Source organism: Metopolophium dirhodum, chromosome 1 (assembly GCF_019925205.1).
Source record: "Metopolophium dirhodum isolate CAU chromosome 1, ASM1992520v1, whole genome shotgun sequence".
Lineage (NCBI taxonomy): Eukaryota > Metazoa > Arthropoda > Insecta > Hemiptera > Aphididae > Metopolophium > Metopolophium dirhodum.
Window position 1 is genome coordinate 144,513,633 of NC_083560.1, and position 23,504 is coordinate 144,537,136.

At 32.6% G+C, this 23,504-nt stretch overlaps 3 protein-coding genes across 3 annotated transcripts; 2 read left to right on the plus strand and 1 right to left on the minus strand.

The window, feature by feature from the left end:
• Positions 1-4,897: 4,897 nt before the first annotated feature.
• On the minus strand, positions 4,898-5,734 carry LOC132933086 (zinc finger BED domain-containing protein 5-like). Its single transcript, XM_060999416.1, has one exon. The coding sequence runs from the start codon at positions 5,732-5,734 to the stop codon at positions 4,898-4,900; it is 837 nt and encodes a 278-aa protein (XP_060855399.1).
• Positions 5,735-13,198: 7,464 nt separating this feature from the next.
• Positions 13,199-13,785, plus strand: LOC132936693 (uncharacterized). Its single transcript, XM_061003458.1, has 2 exons — positions 13,199-13,335; positions 13,440-13,785. The coding sequence occupies exons 1-2, from the start codon at positions 13,248-13,250 to the stop codon at positions 13,748-13,750; spliced, it is 399 nt and encodes a 132-aa protein (XP_060859441.1). The 5' UTR covers positions 13,199-13,247; the 3' UTR covers positions 13,751-13,785.
• Positions 13,786-20,358: 6,573 nt separating this feature from the next.
• LOC132933087 (uncharacterized) lies at positions 20,359-23,020 on the plus strand. Its single transcript, XM_060999417.1, has 3 exons — positions 20,359-20,363; positions 20,673-21,176; positions 22,867-23,020. The coding sequence occupies exons 1-3, from the start codon at positions 20,359-20,361 to the stop codon at positions 23,018-23,020; spliced, it is 663 nt and encodes a 220-aa protein (XP_060855400.1).
• The last annotated feature ends 484 nt before the right edge of the window (positions 23,021-23,504 follow it).

Sequence of the window (23,504 nt, forward strand, 5' to 3'; positions counted from 1 at the left end):
GCTCGCATCGTGCGACGTCTATACTGAGTACACACAGCGATCGCGATATTTTGCTCACTGTAATTATGCTCACGGTGCTCATCTTTAGCGTGCTCAGGTGTGTACGCGCCTTAACAATCATTATATATAAAAAATAATCAACATAGGAAAAAAATTTATGATATAATATACATATATATTATAAAAATAAAATGTAATGATAACAATGCTAAAAAATAATTTAAAAAAATTACTAAATATTTTGTGTAATAAATTGGAAGTTTAAATATACATTTTTAAAATATAGGTTATATGTATACTTATACAGTGGAACCTTGATAATAATCATCAATAGTTTTTATTTATTTATAATAGTCTATTATGTTCAAGAGAAACGTAATTTATTTTGACTTACTTAGGTTTTCTAATTATTAAGGTTTTAGAAAATAAAATTCAATTTATAAAGAAGCTTTTAAATAGTACTTATATTTTTTTGTTATTGATGTTCATTACTATATTATTATAAAAATATATGTGTAATACAAATGTTCAAATATGTCAAATATATATAAATGTATTATAATAATTTGTAGACAAAACAACAATTTATAGTAAATAGTATAATAGTTTATTTTGATAACAAGTATTTTTTGCAAAGATAATATGGAATAAAACATTTTAAGAAACACAATCAGTGATAAAATTATCAACCCATATAACAGCCTCTCGGTGTGGCTATCTGATCGTTGATAAACTTTGGATTTTCTTTAGTTTTTTATTTAATTTATCAAGGTTTTTGGAAGAGCTGAACATCAAATATTTCGAGTTTCCAATGGTTCTATATAGTATTTATATTATGTTATTCGTATACTTAACGAGTCTCGCACAATACAAAATGGTGTTTATAAAAAACAAATTGTCGAATTGATTTTTTTGAAGTTCTTTATTATTAGATCCTTCTACAATTTCTTTTGTACTTGTACCATCATCTATGAGTTAATAATATAATACAGTTATTATTATAAGGGGCCACCAATAACAACATTTATTTTCTCTATCTATCTCGCTCGTAATATAGAAACACAGATATTAATCCATGTTTCCACTGATGCAGCTCTCTAGCTGGTCTAGTTTAGGGCAAACACACCTATAATTATATAATATACTTTATAAAGATGAATATTTTCTGTGATTCGGACGGATAATTTTTTATAAATATACTTAAGCATGTTAGTTTAACTTAATTTTGATTATTTTTAATTAATTTAATTAACTTATTCAACAATGAAAATATAAAAAACCTATCTAAGCATAGAAAATATTTTTCTTTATAAAATATTTAATACCTATAGGTGGATTTGCCCTAAACTGAACCAGAGAGTAAGTCGTAATAGTGGAAATACAGAATATAATCTATATGTTCCTATATATATTATGCGTAAGAAAACAAATGTTGATATGGAGGCCACTTAAGGGGTATAATAAAATAAAAATTCCACATTTTACCAGACTCGTATGTTGGTATTTTAAGAACTGTGTTATCGTCATCGTCTGCAGTATCATTGTGATCACTGAAAATTATAATAATATTATTTATTGAAAATTTAAATTAACTAAAAATATGAAGTCTACCGCTGGAAAATAGGTATTCTGTAATAGCGATCGTAAACTAAGTTGGTACTATTAAATTAAATTTTTTTACCTGAAAATTTATCATTGTCATCGTATCCAGTCAATTTTATTTTTTTACACCTTGTCAAATTATACTGTAACATTTCTTTAGGTTTTTTTTGCTTTTTGTTCATCATTTCATCATTTTCTGTTTCAGTAGAGGATAAATTGGTTGTGTATAAAGCTTTTTTGAATTTTCTATTCGCTTCAGAGAATGATTCTAAAATCAAAATTTATAGGTATACAGGGTGATTCTTTTATCAAACAACACTCATTATTTGAAAAAGTATTGACTTTTTTCAAAATTGTGGGGTAAAACTGTGTGACTCCCAGAAAAATCGGCATAATAAAATACATTTAGGGGCTCTAAGTACTTTATGAACTGATTTGAAAAGTGTAATATCTTTTAACCCTGGGACATAAAAATCCTAGTAGAGATAATATCTACTGACGAGGTATAACACATTTACACACAATAACTACCTCCCAAAACCACCCAACTTTGAGGAACAATATCTCATCAACGGATTAACGAAAAATGAAAATTTGAACGTAATAATTAATGAAAAAAATAGTTTTATTCAATTATGAAATTTTAAGTATAGGTTACCATTTGAAAATCAAAAGTTGATGGTGGTTTACCTAATAAATATAAGGGTGAAAAATATAAAAAAAATATTCAATTCTAGAACAGCGTAAATCTACAATTTTGAAAAAAAAATTTTGAAAAAAGTCAATACTTTTTCAAATAATGAGTGTTGTTTGATAAAAGAATCACCCTGTATATATTAATTAGTTAATCTGGTGGTTAACTTTACTTCACATTATTAAGTTAGGTATATCACACCAAAATAGAATAAATCACCATTCACTCCTTCCAATCATCTTAAATTAAGTAGAAATAAAAAAAGACTTACCTATGTCCGTTAATAATGCCCGAGCTTTATACCACTTAAAACATTGTGGGATCGGATCAGATTGATCTGCAATATGCCGCTTGCTTTAATTATTGGGCCAGGCACATTTATTTTTTGAAAACCATTTGCTTGGTACAGTTTCCACGGTATTTTCGTCCAAAAAATGTATGGTTGACCACATTATAGGAAAAATACGTTAGCAGTAGACATCAACAGTACAGACGTAGAGTCGAGAGCATAGACACAAGGGGGTAAACAGTTTAAAATGATATTGACGAGTAACGAGTAACGCGACTCTATAGACGCGACTACAGGCGATTGGTAATAGTAATTAAATAATAATATTAATATTTAATACAGCGAATAGGAAGTCGCGGTGTCGTGCACGCATATGCCATATTATCGATAGTACAATATTAAAAATAAAGTTACTACGTAGTTTCCAGTTACGCGACCACCAAGTCGACGCGCATCGTTATCGCAAAAGCAACGTATAAAAAGATAATATTAATTATGGTATGATCACAGAATAGAATAAGAATATAGTCTATTCAAAATGAGATGATGACTCGGCGGCCAAGTTGTGCGCATGGGCGTGGCTTTTGTTCCGTAGTAGCGCTTGAGGCACCGCCGCGGACGGGAGCTTTAATTAGTCTAGTATCGACTGCCGATGTGTGTGGATAATTTAAAATGCATTGCGCGTATTTTTTGTATGTCCGTCGGTCGCGGACGCACACACGCACATCCACGTCTCGCGTGACACGTCCCCGTTGCTTCGGTCACGTGATCGATGCTTGTGGAGGGAGTATGACCGGCGGCTGACCAAAACTGGTCGCCGCCGAGTCATCATCTCATTTTGAATAGACTATAGACATATTTACCATATTATTATTCTGGTCACTGACACAATTACAAAACGAACAAAAATATTATTACCTATTAAATAGTTTTCATTAGGAGGTATACCTATATACTTCCAAATTTGAATTCCAAATACTACGCGTTGTGTTCATAATACAATTATAAATATTACACCTATTAATTATAATATTGTTTGTTAATTTTGGAGGCTTTTTAAAGGTTATAGGTACGTACGCCCAACTATAAAATAGGTAGGTAAATATGTGTATACATGTTTTTTTTTTTTTTTCTTTATTAGTAATACACAATCTGTACACAATCGGCACAATAAGAGTATGAGCTGAGACACAATAAAAAACATGAAATTATGAGCTAAGAAGCCACCCACCGATGACACTTATGTTTTATTAAATTATTTGTTTTAACTTAATTATTATTATTTTTTTTTTTTTTTGTTAGGGATTAAGTAGGTCTCTACACCATTTACGCTTAAGGCGACGAGGAGGATTACCAGGAATGGTTAATGAAGCCAGATTTTTTACAAGTTCGTTTGGATGAGAGTTAAGGCGTAGGTGGAATCGTTTGTAATAATTTTTAGCTTCTTTCTGAACTGTTTTCATATGTAGGTCTTTATGCAGGGAGTGATTTGAGACATATAGTGGAGAGTTGGTAATTTTTCTTAGTATTTTATTTTGGAATCGTTGAATTGTATTTAGATTTGATATTTTTGCGTTACCCATAGCTGTAAGCCGTACGTCCAAATTGGCTTTAAAAGAGATTTGTAAAGAAGTAGTTTAATATTTAATTTAGAGTGTTTGTTGTTGACTATTAGGGTATTTAATTGTGAAGTTTTGGCTTTGATGTGGTGAGCCCAGGTTAGACGGCGGTCAAGAGTTAAGCCGAGATATTTAACGTTTGGGGATGGGGGGATCTGAGTACCAAAAAGCGATATCTCTGGACATGGTGCTAATCTAAGAGTAAATGTAGTATGTACTGATTTGGTTTGATTTATTTTAAAACGCCACTTTTTATACCAATCTTCCATTAATGAAAGATGGTTTTGTAGGTTAGTGGAGGCTACAATAGGATCTGGACTGGATGATATTATGACTTTATCGTCCGCATAGTCTGCTACTAGTGTGTTGGGCGTGGTCGGTTGGTCAGATGGATAAATATTGTATAGCAGCGGTTCTTAACCTTTTGTAGAACACGGACCCCGATGAAAGATTTTGAGATCGCGGACCCCCTACCAATTTTTTTTCAAATACTTTTTTTTTTACAAAACATATAATTAAACTTTATTTATTATTTATATTAAACTTATAATTATTACACTTGAACATCATTAAACAGTTAAATTTAAAAAAAAAAAAATTGTAATATAAATTATTTTATTATTAATTATTATTATTATTATCTTATTCTTAATATTCTTAAAACTTAATTTTTATTTACTTAATTAATAAGTTTTAATGCGATGGTTGATGTTGCATTTCAGTTACTAGTTTTTGAACATCGGGCTCAATACTCGAAAGCTTTAATCGTAGTTCAGATTCTACGTTTTCTAATCGGTTTCGAAACTTATTCTTAATATAAACGAGGGCGGAGAATGCTTTTTCACATAAATAAGTTGTGGGAAATGGAATCAAAACTTTCAGAGCTTTACTCGATAATTGTGGATAATCCTTTCGAACATGCAACCAAAAATGTTCTAATGACTTTTGATTGAACTGCATTTTTAAACTAGTATCTGTAGACATTTCTACAAGGCTATCTTCTTCCAATGATGTCAGTCCATTTATTTGATGAATATCAATTTCAAAAGGTTGTCGAATCCAATTTCTACTTATATCTGGAACAGGAAAGTAATCACGGAAGCTACGTTGCATATCACCCATGTGTTGTATGAAATATTTAGAATCTTTATCTGACAATTCTTCTTCAGTTGATTCAATAAAATTTTTGAGATTTGGAAATGGATCGTAATTCTTCTTTGACAGCCGAAGACTCCACAGTTCCAACTTTTTAATCATCGCTTCAATCTTATCTTCAACTTTGAAAATTGTAATATGTGTTCCTTGAAGACTTAAATTAAGTGCGTTTAAATGAGTAAATATATCTGATAGATATGCTAAAGTAGCCAACCAAGAATAATCATTCACGCGTTCACTCAACGAAAATGATTTATGTTCGATAAAAAATAATCTTACCTCATCTTTCAATTCAAATAGACGAGAGAGCTCTTTACCTCGAGATAACCAACGAATTTCAGAATGCAACAGAAGTTGATAATGTTCACTATCCATGTCTTTGCAAAGTTGTTTAAAAATTCTTGAATTCAATGATTTTGCTTTTATAAAGTTCACAATTTTTACAGCCTCGTCCAAAACTGTTTTCAAATGTATTGGTATTTTTTTGGAAACTATGGCTTCGCGATGAATGCAACAATGATGCCATGTGACTGATGGTATGTATCGAATTCCACATTGTAATCGGTGTAATAAAGATAAGATAGGTTTACCTATCTCTTACAATATAAGATATATTTTATAATTTTATATGAAACAAAAATAATAATCGAAAATACACTCATGTCACAAATTGACTTATGTTAGGTGGTAAAGTTGCCGCGGACCCCCGACATGAGTGTTGCGGACCCCTAGGGGGCCGCGGACCACAGGTTAAGAACCGCTGCTGTAGAGGATTATAGAGGCAGTATAGTAGTGTATATAGCCTACATACTATTTGAATGTTAATACTTAAACAGACAAGATATTGATTGTGTGATCATCAATGTTGTAGGTATACATTTGAATCACAAAATGAATACAATTTAAATAGTATGTAAAAAAATAATAAATTTATAGTATAATCAAATTATTAATACTTACATTTTATACATAGACTTTTTTGACAGTCAGTGACGGACAATAAATACTCAGTCATTGTAATGACACATTGTATTAAAAATAACCAATTAATTAAACTTGTAAGCTTTATTATAGTAATTTATTTATTAATAAATCAATATTCATATCTACAATATTCACATCTACATATTGTTCATAAAATTATCTGAATGGTGAATTATTGTTTTCATTCAGTATATTAAAATAAGCTAGACACAAAGATATGTATAGTAAACTAAACCAGTTAACAAAAATTCAAACGCACTAATTACAATGACTTAAAAATATCATCTTGATTGAAATAATGAAATAATTAGATGCGTATTTAAATTTAGTTTAACTTTTTGTTTTAAGTGTTTTAACAGTCATATAAAAATTATGAAGAACTAACACAAGCGTTATCAGATTATCAACCAACAACCACATGGTATCTTATCATTTATCACTATTATTTTAAGGTTATAAATTATAATCACTAACTTTAGAAATCTGTGATTATAATATCTTATATTATTGATCATGAACACGGCCCAAGATAATTTACCATTTATTCTATTCTTAGTCCGTGGTCCGTAATAAACAATCAACGTCTTTATCAATTGGACATATTCTGTGATTATCATTATATTTATCGTGTCATAGAATAATATTGTATAACTGTGTAAGTTATGGGTGGGGACGATTTTTTTTTTGTGTTAACAGGTTATGGACGGGTAATAACTCGTCTGCCACCGCGATTACGTAATACCGCAGGTAAATGTGAACAGTAAACGCTAAACGCGTCTTCTATTTTTCTATTACTGCGTTTTGAAATAACTGTATTCTGCCAACGGATTATTTAAAATGAAAAGTATAAACACTAAAATTAATTGTAAAAATAGTATTATACATTTCTGGTAATAAGCACATGAATTATATAGTTTATACACCAGTACACAACTTATTATTATAATAAATACAATAAAAAAAATAGTTAGATTTTAACATGCACCTATTTCTAAATGTTCATATAAAATAATTTCAAAATGATTTATATTTTTTGAAATTATAATGTTTCTAACATAAACTAGATCGTATATTATTTAACAAGAATATTGATATTTAAAAAAATGGTAAAAAATCAGCCACTTGACTTAAATAAATGTTTTTACGATATAAATTTTTCTGAAAATCAGATTTACAAATTGGCTATTTTGGATATTTTGGAATTTTGTGACTGCTCGATCATGTTTGTCATGTTCTCGAGAGTCATGTGGCCGCCTCGAATATTTCACGGTCGCCAACCACGGACCGAGACCCGAAAGTCGGAGTGCCGTGGATTTTTTTTTTATTATTTAAGAACGGGAATACATTTTACCCAGTAATAGGATAGGTGACCGACGGTGAAATAATAACACCTCAATTTGGGGAAAGATATACATATATGAGTTTATTTGAATAAATTTGTATTAAGTTGGTGCCGAGAAAGCCGAAGGCATAAAACTCGGTCAAAGTAAAGCTATAAAGATAATAATAATACATTTTAATAATAATAATATAAAACATAAACACTACTCACCACACGGCTCCGACGGAGCGGTTGACCGGCGGGAGGACAACAATAATGTACCACAATAACAACAAGTACAATAATAATAATATAATAATAATACCCCAAATAAGTACCGGCCACGGTGAGAATAGTAATAAAGATGTACCCAAAACGTTACCAGTAGATTAGTGTGGGTCCCGTGCCGCCCCTCGGCGCATCAGCGAAACGCGTGCTACTCGCTCATGGTACCGGGAGCTCAGACGGGAAAAAAGGTAGTGATGGCTTTTGCTGGTGTCGGTCAGTTCTTTGCGACCTTTGGTGGCACGGAACACGACAGGTGAGGGAGGGGGGCACATACGTACAGATAACGTGAGTGGCCGGTACTCTGGGCCGTGGGTACTAGGAGGGGAGCGTGTGTGCGACTGCCGGAACGGTGGTGCAGTACGGCGGAGACTGAGGCGCGGGGGATAGTATTTCTTATCTATCTCGTCGCATTTCGCGCTCTCCGGTACCTGCTAGTACAATTATAAACTATGGTAGTATCGTTTGCGTTGGACGTCACAATTTTTTTTATCAGTTTTTAAGTTTTTTATTTTCAGTATTAAAAAATAAAAATAAAAAATGTACACTAAAAATGTAGCGCAATAGTCTATGAATTATATTTAAAAGACATGTTTTAAAAATATTAATTAGAACAAAAGTTATTTCATTTGTCAGATCTCAGGGGGACACCCTGTATAACTCACAATATAAAAATCCCGAAAAACATAAATAACACTTTGCAGCCGACGAAGCCACAAACCATTTCCAGGAAATTATTCATCTAGCAGCGGAACACTGTTCAAGCCTGTCTTGTAACATATCTCAAAATAATACTTTTTCTCAAATACCTACTTCAATTCTAAGATTGATAAAAATAAAACACCGTACCAGGAGACTGTGGCAGCTCCATAGGCAAACTGAAGACCGGAAAAATCTTAATTATCTTACTAAAAAAGTCAAAATTTTACTCGAAGAACTAAGAATAGCTTCATACCAAAATTATTTATCTACAATTCATCCTTCGAACTCAAACCTGTGGCTCGCTACCAAACGTTTAATCAAACCAAACGCTAGTGTTATACCCCCGTTAAAATCTGATAACGTCTACCTAAACTCGAATGCTGAAAAATGCGAACTCTTTGCCAAAACCCTAGAAAACACTTTTTCACCGAACAATATTGTTGACACCGAAATAGAAACCGCGGTGTACAACAAACTAGTGGAACCAGATATTCATCCTCAAAACATACTTACCTACACCACTCCTACTGAAACTAATGAAATAATAAAAAGATTACCAAACAAAAAATCTCCAGGACACGATCTCATCACAAATGCTATATTAAAAAAAATCCCAAAAAAAGCAATCACATACTTATCTACTTTATTCAATTCACTAATGAGAATCGGCCACTTTCCAACTGAATGGAAAAAAGCCACAATTATAATGATAAAAAAACCTGGAAAAGATAACAAAAACCCTGACAGTTACCGGCCCATAAGTCTATAGTAGACTGAAGATAGTCTTCAGTCTCCAAAATATTTGAAAAAATCATATACACCAGGTTAACAAAACATCTAGACGCAACTGAAGCCATTCCACATCATCAATTTGGTTTTAAACCAATGCACTCAACTACTCAACAACTCCTCCGCCTAACTGAACACATAAATAATGGTTTTGAAAAAAAACTTCACACCGGTGCAGCCTTTTTAGATATTGCGCAAGCATATGATCGTGTCTGGCACGACGGCCTACTATTCAAATTAAAAACATTAAATACCCATCCTACTATCTTTAATATAATTAAAACCTTCCTCTCTAATCGTTGTTTTGCAGTTCGCATAAATGACACCAGTTCAGCAATAAAAAAAATAACAGCCGGTGTTTCCCAAGGATCCTACATCTCTCCCCTGCTTTTTAATTTATACATCGTGGACTTTCACACAACATCTAACACAGAAGTTTCCCTATACGCTGACGACAGTGTTGTCTATTCAAGCTCCAGCGATGTCCACATTGTCACTGAAAATATACAGAGCCACTTAAACAAAATTAAATACTGGGCGAAAAAATGGAAAATTATCCTAAACCCCTCAAAAAGTACGGCTGTATTATTTACACTTCGTCGTCCCAATAACCCTCCCTCTCTAGTACTTAATGGAGACAACATGTCCTGGTCTCCAACAATAAAATATCTAGGGTTATCTTAAACAAAAAATTAACCTGGCACCCTCACATTTCTTTGAAACTTCAACAAGGCTATCAACGTCTTAAAATTCTTTATCCCTTAATCAACCGTCAAACCGCCCTAAGCTGGAAGTGCTCCATGCTTCTTTATAAACAAATTCTGCGACCATTAATACTCTATGCTTCCCCTATCTGTGGATACTGTGCCAAAACTTACATAAATAAAATTCAAGTCTTCCAGTCCAAGATTTTACGCATAATATCCAACGCGCCGTGGTTCGTCAGAAACGAAGCACTTCACACAGACTTCAGACTCCCGATGATTAAATCCTACATACAGAATCTCTCAGTCAACTTCTTTGGCCAACTAAACAACACCAAAAGTGCAAAATATTTCAAACTCAACGACAAGCCTACCCTCCGACGTCTCAAGCGCGGACGTCCTCATGATGCCCTGCCCTTTCTCAACGTCAATAATATATGTATATTAGGGTGTTCCTTAGCTATAGATGATGGGAAAAAAATATCATAAAATGTTTGGTCTCACCCCCTAATATTGTGCCTAATGTATAAAAATGAACTACAAAAAGTTTTGGTTCGATCAGATAAGGTTAACCCGTGCCGACTTGTGATTTAAGTTTGAACTTACTACATTTTTCAATATTTACGAAAATTTTTAACATTTTCATAAATATTTCGTTAACCTTTAGAAATATCGATATTTTTAATATTACATATTTTAAAGTAAATTAAATTTGCTATAACTTTTATTTTATTACATTTTTTCATATCTCCAATGGTTCGTGAAGTATTTCGACTTGACTCCAAAAAAACACAATTTAGGTAGTTTTTCATAATTATGAATTATTGTGCGGGCTAAAATAATTGTTACAAAACTCCCATATGAAATTTTCTATAAAGTTATTTTATGTATTTTTGCCTTCATATTATCGCTGGTAATATAACAATCACAATACAAGTATAATGTTCACAATAATAATGTATTAATCTAATCTCTTTCACCTAATTATTTCTCTATATTTCCGTACATAAAAATTAAATATCAATAGATTAGATATGGTATAGATTCGTATGGTTAATTATTTTGATATTACGTCTTAATAGCAAGATAAGTCTGGTTCTTATTTTGGTACAATTGTACCTTATTATTAATGTTAGTTTGATCGTAATAGCTGTTTAGTGAAGATCTAACATTTACCGTCGTTTGTCGTTGTATGCTTTCAAATTGATCCCGTTTTTGTATTATTATAAATAAAAAAATGTCAAAAAAACTGAGAAGTGATTATCAAATATTTTTAATCGGGTCTGAAGAGACACAAATTCACGGTTCCAAGCTTCCATCAAACGGTCAAATGCTTTCAGTATTCTTTTACAATATGCGAACTGTTAACCTTGTTGTTAGGGAAAGTGCAGCGTTGGCTGTGCGTGAATGCTGTATTTTTTGGGAAAAAGCAAGAATTCCTATTCGAGCGATTCAACATTGCATTGACAAATTAATTAAATTATATAATGAATGGCGCAGTCTCCAAAAAAATTCTACAAAAGTAGGTGAGTCATATAGATTAAAAGAATACGATTTTAAAAATAAATTAAATTTATTATTCGATATTGCTCATTCCGATGCTTTAAAATTAATAAAAATTGACGTTGATAGACAATTTTTATTGAACCAACGTTTGCCCGGGCGTCCAGGATGTCTCTTAGGTAAAGATATTACAGGAACAGTAAAAGAAAATAAGAACGTTCAACGAAAGTTGAATGAATCAAATAGAAAAGATAATTATAATAAAGATCGTCCCTCAACTTCGTCATTAAATTTTATTCAATTTGATAGTACTTCAGAAAATGAGAGTCCAGAAAGTAGTGATTCGTCAGAATTAGAGATGAATATTTCACTAGAAATAGAGCCCCCTCCAGAAAAAAAAAAATGCCGAGGAAAAATTAATTTTATTACACCAAAACTAGCCGGAGCTTTAGATAGGTGCCAGTTAAGCATACGGGATGCAGTATATGTTCTTCAAGCTACTTTAGAAGCCTTACATTTTAATGTTGAGGAATATGTTATAAATCAAACTTCTATACATAGGTGTCGAGAAATATATCGTCGCGAGCGCAGTGAACTAATTAAATTACGATTTAAAGAATCTGCACCTAATTACGTGGTTGTACATTGGGATGGGAAATTATTACCAGACACTAAAATGAGAAATACAACTGTAGAACGACTACCAATTGTGATAACAAGTACGAATATCGAGCAAATTATAAATGTTCCGCAACTTGAGCGGTCGACAGGCAATGAACAGGCTGCAGCTGTGTGTAATGCATTACAAGAATGGGGATTATGTGATATTGTTCAGGCATTGTGTTTTGATACAACTGCTTCCAATACAGGACGCTTAAATGGAGCATGTATTTTAATTGAACAAAAACTCGGTAAAGACCTATTATATCTTCCTTGTAGGCATCATATTTATGAGCTAATTTTGAGATCTGTTTTTGAAATTAAAATACCAGAAGTTACATCAAGCCCAGCCATTCCATTATTTAAAAATTTTCAAAAAGAATTGTATAAATTAGATATTAACAAATATAACATCGGAATTGAAGATCAGGCATGTGGCGTGGCTTTAGAAAATGTTAAAGAAGATATTCTGAATTTTGTTAAAAGTAAATTAGAAACTAAACAGCCTCGTGGAGATTATCGTGAATTTTTGGAGTTAATATTTATTTTTATTGGCGGTAATTTGGAAAATAAAATTAAAATGCATCCTCCCGGAGTCATGCATCAAGCCCGGTGGATGGCACGAGCAATTTATTGCTTAAAAATATTTTTGTTTAGAAGCCAATACAATATTTCCGACTTAACAAAAAAAGCAATCGGTGAAATTTGTGTTTTTATTATTAAATTTTACGTCAAAGCTTGGTTTACTTGTCCATTGCCAAATAAGTCCCCAAATCAAGACTTACAATTTATAAAAGATATGAAATTATATGAAGTATTTGATAGAGAAATATCTAGAGTATCAATTCAAAAATTATGCAACCATTTGTGGTATTTAACTGAAGAGGCTGCTGCATTATCTTTCTTTGATGATTCTATACCACTAGAGGTAAAGCGTCAGATGGTAAAAGCCTTAAAAAAAAAAGCGACAAAATATCCGGCCAAACGATTGATAATTAAACCAAACCAAATAGATGATAAATTTATTGGTAAGTAAATAAACATTAAGTTTAAAAAATATATTGAATACGTTTAATAATTCATAAAATAAAAAATAAGCAATTAATTATATTTAATATTATAATTTTTACAGAAAAAAATATTGACGCATTTATAACAGAAGAAAGCTTAAAACTATTTTCCCGATTTAAAATTGATGACGGATTCTTAAAACATGATCCGACTTTTTGGGAATCTAGTGAAAGTTACATAAATGGTAAAAAAATTATTAATTCATTAAAAATAGCTAACGATACTGCAGAGAGAGCCGTGAAGTTGATGGAAGAATACAATTCTACACTCACATTAGATGAAGAACAAAAACAATTTATACTAAAATGTGTACAAGAACATCGGAAAATTTATCCAGATTGTAAAAAAAGCACCTTACAACAACAATATTAATTTTCATTATTCTATAGAATTTTTTTTTATGATAAAAATATTTCATTTTTTTAATATATATTATAAAATATTAACATAATTATTAATTATTCTATAACATTGTTTATTATAATTAATCGTTACTATGTTGCTCGTATTTCCAAAGATATCGTGTTTTTTTAGAGTCAAATCAATATAATTCACGAACCATTAGAGATATGAAAAAATGTAATAAAATAAAAGTTATAGCAAATTTAATTTACTTTAAAATATGTAGTATTAAAAATATCAATATTTCTAAAGGTTAATAAAATATTTACAAAAATGTCGAAAATGTTCGTAAATATTGAAAAATGTAGTAAGTTCAAACTTAAATCACAAGTCGGCACGGGTTAACCTTATCTGATCGAACCAAAACTTTTTGTAGTTCGTTTTTATACATATAGGCACACAATTAGGGGGTGAGACCAAACATATTTTAAAATCAAAAATTAAGGAACACCCTAATGTATATATATATTTAAAAAAAAAAAAAAATTGTACACCTAGTTTAACTAATTATTACGATGTCACATTTTATTATCTAGCTATTCATCTATGTAAATAACTTTAATTTATTGTATTTACTTATTTATTTATAACACCTATTGCATGTTAAAAATTGTCTTTTTATCAATAAGTTAGATGACCTTGATGTTAGTAACACTTTATTAATAATAATAAAAAAAAAAAGTAAGTTAGTTCGGTGTGCTTCTTAGACCTCAATACACACAACGATTACCGGACTCCGTATGACTACGATACAGTTACATAGTATAATAGAACATACTTGATATATTTGTGAGTATTAATATTTGTAAGTGTTTAGTAGACAATAAAACATAATTATAACTGAAAAGGAATCTTAGTAATTTAAATATACTTAAGATCCTGATATCTACATATCTGCCCCTGGCTACGGTATTTATATCTATAGGATCCTACGATTCTCCCTGGATATCTTATATTTAACTGGTCGTTCCCCCGACCACGTTACAGTTCCATAGGCGGAAACCGGACTTCATTGGCCTGTAGGTTCAGATCCGTGAAATGTTGTATTAACCGGATTTTGAGATCATCCTTCGCGCCCGTATCCGACAACCCGCGATGCCTGCATTCGTAGCGCAACTCCGCGGCGGTCAATTCATTAATATATTTTCCCGGTTGTTTTTCCGGTGTTTTTTACGGGAGAATATAAAATGTGGCTGTTGTCGGTGGAACGGGTGTCGCGTTCCTTCGATCAGCTGTTTTGACCGTTTATCAGTGTTTATTTGCGTACGGGATGTAGGTCAGTGGGTTGTTGTTGTTATGGTATTGCACTTGCCGGGCGATCACAGTAACCGGTTTTCGCGGAGTGTTGTCACGGATGCGCGTGTGGGCGTTATCCGGCCCACTACTGCGATTACGGTAGGCGGCGGCGGCAGTCCAATTACGTGGTATTTCTGTCCCGGGTGTAGTAAACGTGATGAACAAATCAGGGCGTCCGTAATTCCGCACGTATGTCATCGCATCTTGAGCATATTCAAGCATGTGGCGCGGGCTTCCAATATGAGTAGCTGGAAGAATAGTCAAACGACCAATGTTGGCCGCGTCTCCTTCGGTAGCGATGGCATCACGCAAGTGGATGTACTCGTCTGATCGTAACTTTGACTGATTGAAGCGAATGAAATTGAGACGCTCCGTTTTGACATTGACGTACATGTCGACGCAGTGCGGTTGAAACAACCGGCGATATCTCAATAGATGATTGTCAACATCTTGTCAAATCATCAATTGATATGCATAAAAATTCATTGAGCTGACATTTTTATTCGTTTCTTCTCCTGAAATATGAATTTAAACTTAGTTATAGTATCAAAAAGAATTGATGACCTGTAAACAAACCTGTCATTGGGTTGACCATCTTTATATTTAAGTGATAGCCATCCTCTCCTCGACAGAACATCAACGGGTATTGAAGTGCATCATATGACCGATGAGTCTTGTACACGCGCTGCAATTGTCCACACGCGACGCTTAAGAACAATATCGCGTGATGCCACATTTTCGCCAACAATCACCACTGCGACTTCATTGATTGTGGGAGCATTGAATTGTCTTGCATGGCTTCCATTGGGTCTATTGTCTGCTCTGATAATGATTTTGTGGTCGTCAGAATGCATCGTTTTAAATGCGGTTTTGAACAATCTGACCAATTCATTATGCTCATGCAGAAGAATTTGCAATTGTCCGATTATTTCACGTTTATTCGCAGGAAAAATTGCACACCGCTGTTCTAGTTCATTTTCCGATTTACCAACGAAATAAATCTGAAGGAACTTATGATCTTCGTTTGGTTGTGGTAACAAAGCATAAATGGTCATTTGTAAAAAAAAAATGTGTTATTATTACAAACGCCTTTACCTTATAACTCGGGTTGTAGCCTGGTTGTTCAACAACTTCGGCTCCAAATGATGTCATTTGAAAACTTCCGTTATATTTTTGTGTATTCGCCAGGAAATGTTTTGATTGGATTGTATTTCCATAGAGAAACGAACACAATGGCTCTGGTGGTTGAGCTAAAACTGGTCATTTAACCTTGCAACCAGCGCAGCATAAGCCGGGGGTTTCCAATCGAAACTTCAATTCCTTGCAATGCTGGCATACGATAGATAATGAACCGATATCAACACACAAAAGATCTTTGTGGGCGACTGCGGAAGCGTATTCGAAAGCAGCGCGATTTAAAGCTACATCTGAACTTCTTCTTCTTATATTAACATGTTGTCGAATTTTAGGCGACGTTTGTGCAGCACGGGCCTGTGTATTATGAGCACGTCTCAATTCATTTGCTTCTGCCCGTTCCTCTTGCGTTTGATTATAACGGACATTATCACAGTTTCTTGCATTACGTGTACGCCGTCCAAGGTTTGTTCTTCTCATAGGAGGCATGATTCAAGCATAAAAATTTTCTCCAAAAAACAATAAATCAAGTTTTTTATTGAAAAAATTCATAATTAACATATGTTCCAAAATAAAATGAATAATGTGCCAACTATTATATTTGTTTACTCTAAAATTCTAAGTGTCTATAATCAAAAATGTATATCAACCAGAATATAAAAGTATATTTTTTTTTGTTTTTTTTTCGATTTTTATCGATATTTAAAATCGATTTCGAAATTGATTTCAAGCCCTGCTATTATCGATATTTGTATTATTATTATTTATATATATTAATATTTTTATTTTTATCTGCTAGAGGGCGCCACTGGCGTAACTCAGTTTTTGTCTCTAAATATTCTGGACACAGGAGTTAGGTCCATAATTTATGCTATAAACCCGCTCCCCGACATTCTCTATCATTTAAAAAAAAATCAAATTAATCGGCCCAGCCGTTCTCAACTGATGCAATGTTATACATTTTTGTCTCCATTTTTATATATATAGATAAATAAATAATCAGTAAATCATTATTTATTCATTATTAAAATACTCAACAAAACATTCTCGCACTCGAAAAGCTTCAATTGTACAGCTTCTTTGATTATTTCCAATGTTATTCCGTAGTAAAAACGGTTCTCCATCGGCTTCAAGCTCATTGTCGTATATATTACAATTTTGGACTTTCAAATAATTATGTAGTATACATGTTGCCATAATAATTTTTTTTACAGTTGTTTCTTGCATTTCCATTGGCCTCTAAAATGCTCTCCATTTCTTCGCTAAAATTCCAAAATATGCATTCTCTACTACTCTTCGTGCCTGGCATAATCTATAATTGTAAGTATCATTTTTTCTATCAATTCGTGATTGTCGTCTAGGAAATGGTTTCATTAGATAAGTTTTTAATGAAATCGCTTCATCGCCGATAATAACCATAGGCGATTTTTCAACTTTACCGGGCAAAGGTTTATCTTCAGGTACATTCAACTTACATCCCAACTTCTAATCGCTTACTCATAAGGCGTAGCGCACATGGTGCAACTGTTCTGGGACAAAAGTTGCAGATCAGTTGAGTTTACTACCAGTTTGAAACCAGTACAAAACTGGTGTCCGCACATGGACATGACTGATTTTAGATCGGTTGGTGTTAATCTATTCGAGCAGTGCAGTTGTTTTTTTCGGTTTTTTGCTATGTCAAATTCAGATTTAGATGAAGAAGATATCATTGATTATTATCAATACCGCAAGCTACGAAGAATACAGAGGGATCATTGGGTACATCCATACATAAAAGAAAATGCGAACTTAAGGCTATTTGTAGCAGCACAGGAATTATCTCAGATGGATAGAAAGTTTATTACTAGGGCTGGGATTTATATGTAATAAAAACCAAAAATATGTACATATATATGTAATTAAAATTGCCAAAATATGTAGTATAAAATAAAAATTTTGTACAAAGAAAAATTTAAAAAAATACAATAAATTGATGTTTAATCAATTGTAAGGGAAACAATGACAAACCATATATTGTTTTAAATTTTCAAAATTAAATGAACGGTGATTTGGTCTTAACACTGACTTATACCTACTAAAGGAGCGTTCTAACTAAAATCAAGTTATTAATATTATTTATTTTAACCTACTTATTTCCTATATGCATTATACACTTACAATTTTCTGAATACTGTTATCGAAATACCACAGTAAAACCTGTGTAATATGGAGACGGTTGGGACCGGATATTTTTTCCATTTTAGACAGGTTTCCGTTTAATACAGGTTGTAAAAAAAAAATTTCCCGATAGATCTTTATTAAATGTAATTTATTATTTATTATTAATTTATTTATTTCATATATTTTACATATTAATTATTACATTTTACCTACGTTTTATTCTACACAATTATATACTCCGAAATTCATCCAATGTTTTTTGTTTTGTTATTTGACTTGCCGTTTTCTTTTCTACTAAATTTTTAAAGTTGAGAATTGATTCAAGAAGTTCATTTTCATTATTTTAATCCAATGCGAACATTTCTAATCGTTTTATTTCATGGAGGGCGTTTTTATACGTTTTAATATCATTGCCGTGCAATGGTACATTATTAGTTTTGTCTTCGGGACTGGATTTTTCAACGTCTATTGAAGTGCAAGATTTTCCAAGTTTTCTATTCATAGACTGATAATTTTAAAATAGAATATGTACGTTGTACATATTTCCATGATATACAGGTACATGACAAAATATCGTTTCCATTTCCACGTTAATCAGGTTCCATCTTACTCAGGGTACGATGTATTTAAAAATACATTAGGTTCGCCGGGACCGTAACATTTTTCCATAAAAGTCAGGTTTCCACTTTATTCAGGTTCCATATTACACAGGTTTTACTGTATTATAATATTACTAAACCACTGAAATTGTCAAAATTTACGAAATATGTAAATAAAAACGAAAATTTTACAAAGTATGTAAAAATATGTATTTATGACGAAATATGTAAAAATATGTAAAATAAAATATGTCTTATTTTATTGCAAATCACGTGAAACGAATTTATCATTTGCAATAATTAATTTATCGTGTTTCACTAAAAATATGTATTTACATACAAATCCCAGCCCTGTTTATTACTTTCTACAGAATGTCGAAAGAAACTTATCAGGAATTAGCTAGGATGGTTGGCCCTTTCCTGGAGGAAAATGAACACAAATATGAGGGAATGTGTACCAGCCGGTGAAAGAATATTGATCACATTGCGGTAAGTTCATTTTTAATTTTATTCTACAAAATATTTCAAATTATAAGATATACAAAAAAAAAAAAAATAAGTAAGCAAATCAATTTTATTTAAATTTACAATTAGAGAAACGGTTTTTTTTTTAAAAAATACAATTTTTATATCTAAATCTTGTAGACCATGTGAAAAATCGTTGTAAAAATCGGTTGTTTGCGACACGTGAGATGAATCAGACACTGATGGGATCATTGTGTGGAATGTTGATGCCTGTGGCTGGTACTGCAGCGGAGTTGATATATCGTCAATAATGTTGAAAATACTTAGATCTTCCAATTCTGGTATTAGACTGAGTAGAAACATTTTGATACCCAGTTGTCTATCAATTTTTTGAGAGCCATTCTCTGCCTCGTTTATCTGCAACCTTGCTCGTTTTGCTTTAAAATATTCAGCTACAGAATAATCTGCGTCTGCTGCTGATGTTTTTTTTTCAAAGTCAATTTTTTCTTGGCTTGATTGGACGATGAAAACTGTACCGCTGGATCAATTGTTTGTTGAGATGGTGTTGAATTACTAAGATGAGACGGTGAATGTACTGGATACTTAGGGAATAATGTTTGGGTAGGAACAAATGCTTGAGATAAATCCATTTGGGATGCACAATCTTCAAATATTTCCGTGTTTTCGACATCTTCACTAGGTGAGTTGAGTGGTACTGGTGGAAAATTTTTGGTTGATGGAGGAGCGGATGTTTTTATAAATGGCAAACAAAAATGCATGGCGTTTTCCAAATAGTATGCCTCTTTTTTTGCTCCAGCTCCACTTGGTGGTGGTTTAATTTTACGCATAAAAACTGTACGTAGATTTCGCCACTTCTCTTTGCATTCAGCAGCTGAAATCAAAAAAAGAAATCGGGAACTTGCTATGCTGTACAGTTGAGGTGAAGTGGACCTCGGTCATAGAATAGGTCACTATAATATATAATATAACCTAACCTTACGCGAGTTACGCTTGAATTTTTTAATTTTTAAATTTTTACTATCTCAAAAATTGTTGGATTTAGTTTAAGTTTTAATCTCCTAATCTTTCAAAAGTTATACCATGCATAGGTGATGCCAAATATAATGTTCTAGAATATGACCTACGGCATAATATATTATATGATATGTAGGAAAATAAATAAATATTTATCATCGATAAAGTTGTAGAACTTTGTACTGAAATTCGTATTAATACAGGTACTTGGCTACTAGTGGAACATTTGTTGCGCTTTCGTTATATTTTGCAAGAGGTGAAAGCACAGTCAGAAAAATTATCAAGGAAACTACAGAGATCATCTGGAATGTACTGAAAGATATTCATATGCCTGTACCAACACAAGATCAATTTAAACACATTGCTGATCGTTTTGAGCTGCTGTGGAACCTTCCCAATTGCATTGGTGCCTTGGATGGGAAGCACATCCGAATTGAAAAATTTCCACACACAGGTTCTGAAAATATCAACTATAAGCACTTCCACTCTACAGTACTTATGGCATGTTGTGACGCAGATGGCCTTTTCACCGTTATTGAACCGGGTTTTGCCGGACGTAATAGTGACGGAGGAATTTTTAAAGCATGTGCAATGAACTACTGGATAACCCATGGAGGTTTTAACATCCTTTCACCCTCCCCATTACGACATGATAAAAGGAACACTCCATTTCCTTACTACTTTGTCGGAGATGAAGCGTTTCCACTGTTTGTGAAACACACAATTTGCAAATAATTTTGTAGTTGAAATTTCGTATATATAAATATATATTATGTAATATGTATATACGATATACAATATTTATACCACAATGCAGTCTTGTAACTATATAGGTAATATTTGAATGCAAATTTTCTTTACGTTTACAAAATACAAATACAATACATTTTAAATTGTAATAAATTACTGAACTTTTCATACCTGGCATATTAACTTGGGCAGCCACATCTTGCTATGCTTTCTCCGTCAAATCTTTCCTGGAATACACAGGAAGTCTATTATTATAGAGCTCCTCATGCTTCTCGACCTCCTTGACAAATTTTAAGTTAAGTTCCTGGTCACTCATTTTCAGAAATCGTAAAAATCGTAAACAAAAAATTGAATATATTATATTTTAGGTATATTAGCACGAACACTACACGTGGTTAATTATAATAACAACGCAACTGCAACCGCTGGAAACGATTGTGTACAACTGATTGTAAACTGATTGCAAACTAATTTTAGTTTTATCGCCTCGTGTGCGGACGCCAAAGCCGTACGATACCAAGGTCACAAAACAGTTGCGCGTGCAACTGATTTGCAACTTTTGTCACAAAATGGTTGCACTGTGTGCGCTTGGCCTAATAGATTCTCCTAATATTCCCCCGTCAGAGTTTCGTCCATATCCACCGACATCTATACAAATAAACTTATAGTCTGGGTCCACAATTGCCATTAATACGACTGAAATTTTTTTTAAATAACAAAAGTTTCTTGTTCTACTATTATTAGGACATTAATTGTTACGTGTTTCCTATTGTTATGGACGTCTCCAAAACTGAGTTTGTTCGTTAATAAAGAAATACGTGGTGTATGAGTTATCACTAATACTTTATTAATATAATCAATTTTAAAAGAAATTTAGTTGTACAGAATACTTATTAGACTTAAAAGATTAACAGAGATTCTGCTCGATGGTCTGACAGTACTACACTCACTCTTATACAGACAGCGAGACACGGTAGGGGCTCACTCGGGCTCAAAACTGTCCACACAGCGAATTCCCTTAGACCGTATGACTCTGCCTGTTCACATATTAATATGCTTACACACTATTCTATATTATACTATTACTATATCTCATACTGAGTATAGCATACAGACAGAGGTTCACAACACCATCTACACTTCCAATACAATTAGGAAATTGCCATTTTTCAAAAAAACCTTGCGCTGATTTTGTTCAAATTTCCTCAGTAGTTTCCGGCATATATATAGGACCCATGTGTTTAATAATAGCTTCACATACCTCTATGACGATTTGACCTACTGTTGTAAATCCTACCCTTTAACTATGACCAATTGTCTTATATGAATCACCCGTTGCAAAAAATCTGTAAATAATAATAAAACAATATATAATAATAATAAAATACTTTTTTAGGAGATGTATTAAAACCGAAGTGGAAAAACCTACGCGATACGTATCAAAAGCATTTGGGAGCTAACAAAACATCTACGGGTCAAAGTGTAAATGGGACCAAAAATAAAAACCTCTCTGCTTATAAAAAGTGGCATTGGGCGTCTCATATGGAATATTTGAAAGAACATATGAGTTTTGCCGATTAATTAACTATTTTATTATTTTTATTTGAATATAAATTAATCGTAAATTATTTTTTTTCAAACCGAAAGAACTATATCCAACGTCCACGAACCTGCTCAAGACGAAGATAATGATACAAACGATTTGTTAAATTACACCGCATCAACTTTTGAAAAAAACAAAGTCGTATATTCCCTAACAGCACCAGGACTCCAGTGGGATTATCCTACCATTGTCCTATAAAGGACTCCTCAAAAGGAGCCCAACAGGAGTACTGCTGGATTCCCTTTTAACACCAGGACTCCAGTGGGATTATCCTACCATTGTCCTATAAAGGACTCCTCAAAAGGAGCCCAACAGGAGCACTGTCGTATTCCCTTATAGCACTGTGACTTTTATGACCTAATCCTACCAATGTCCTAAAAAGGACTCCTATATGGGAGCCCAACAGGAGTACTGCCGGATTCCTTTATAACACTGTGACTTTCATGACATAATCCTACCAATGTCCTATAAAGGACTTCTATATGGGAGCCCCACAGGAGTACTGTCGGCTTCCCTTATAACACTGTGACTTTTCTGATATAATCCTACCAATGTCCTATAAAGGACTCCAAATGAGGAATTTAATAGGATAACTATAGGATTCCCTATCAACATACATGTTATTTTTATTTTTTAAGACTATAATGGTCGAATTATCTCACCAGGACTCTACAATGCACTC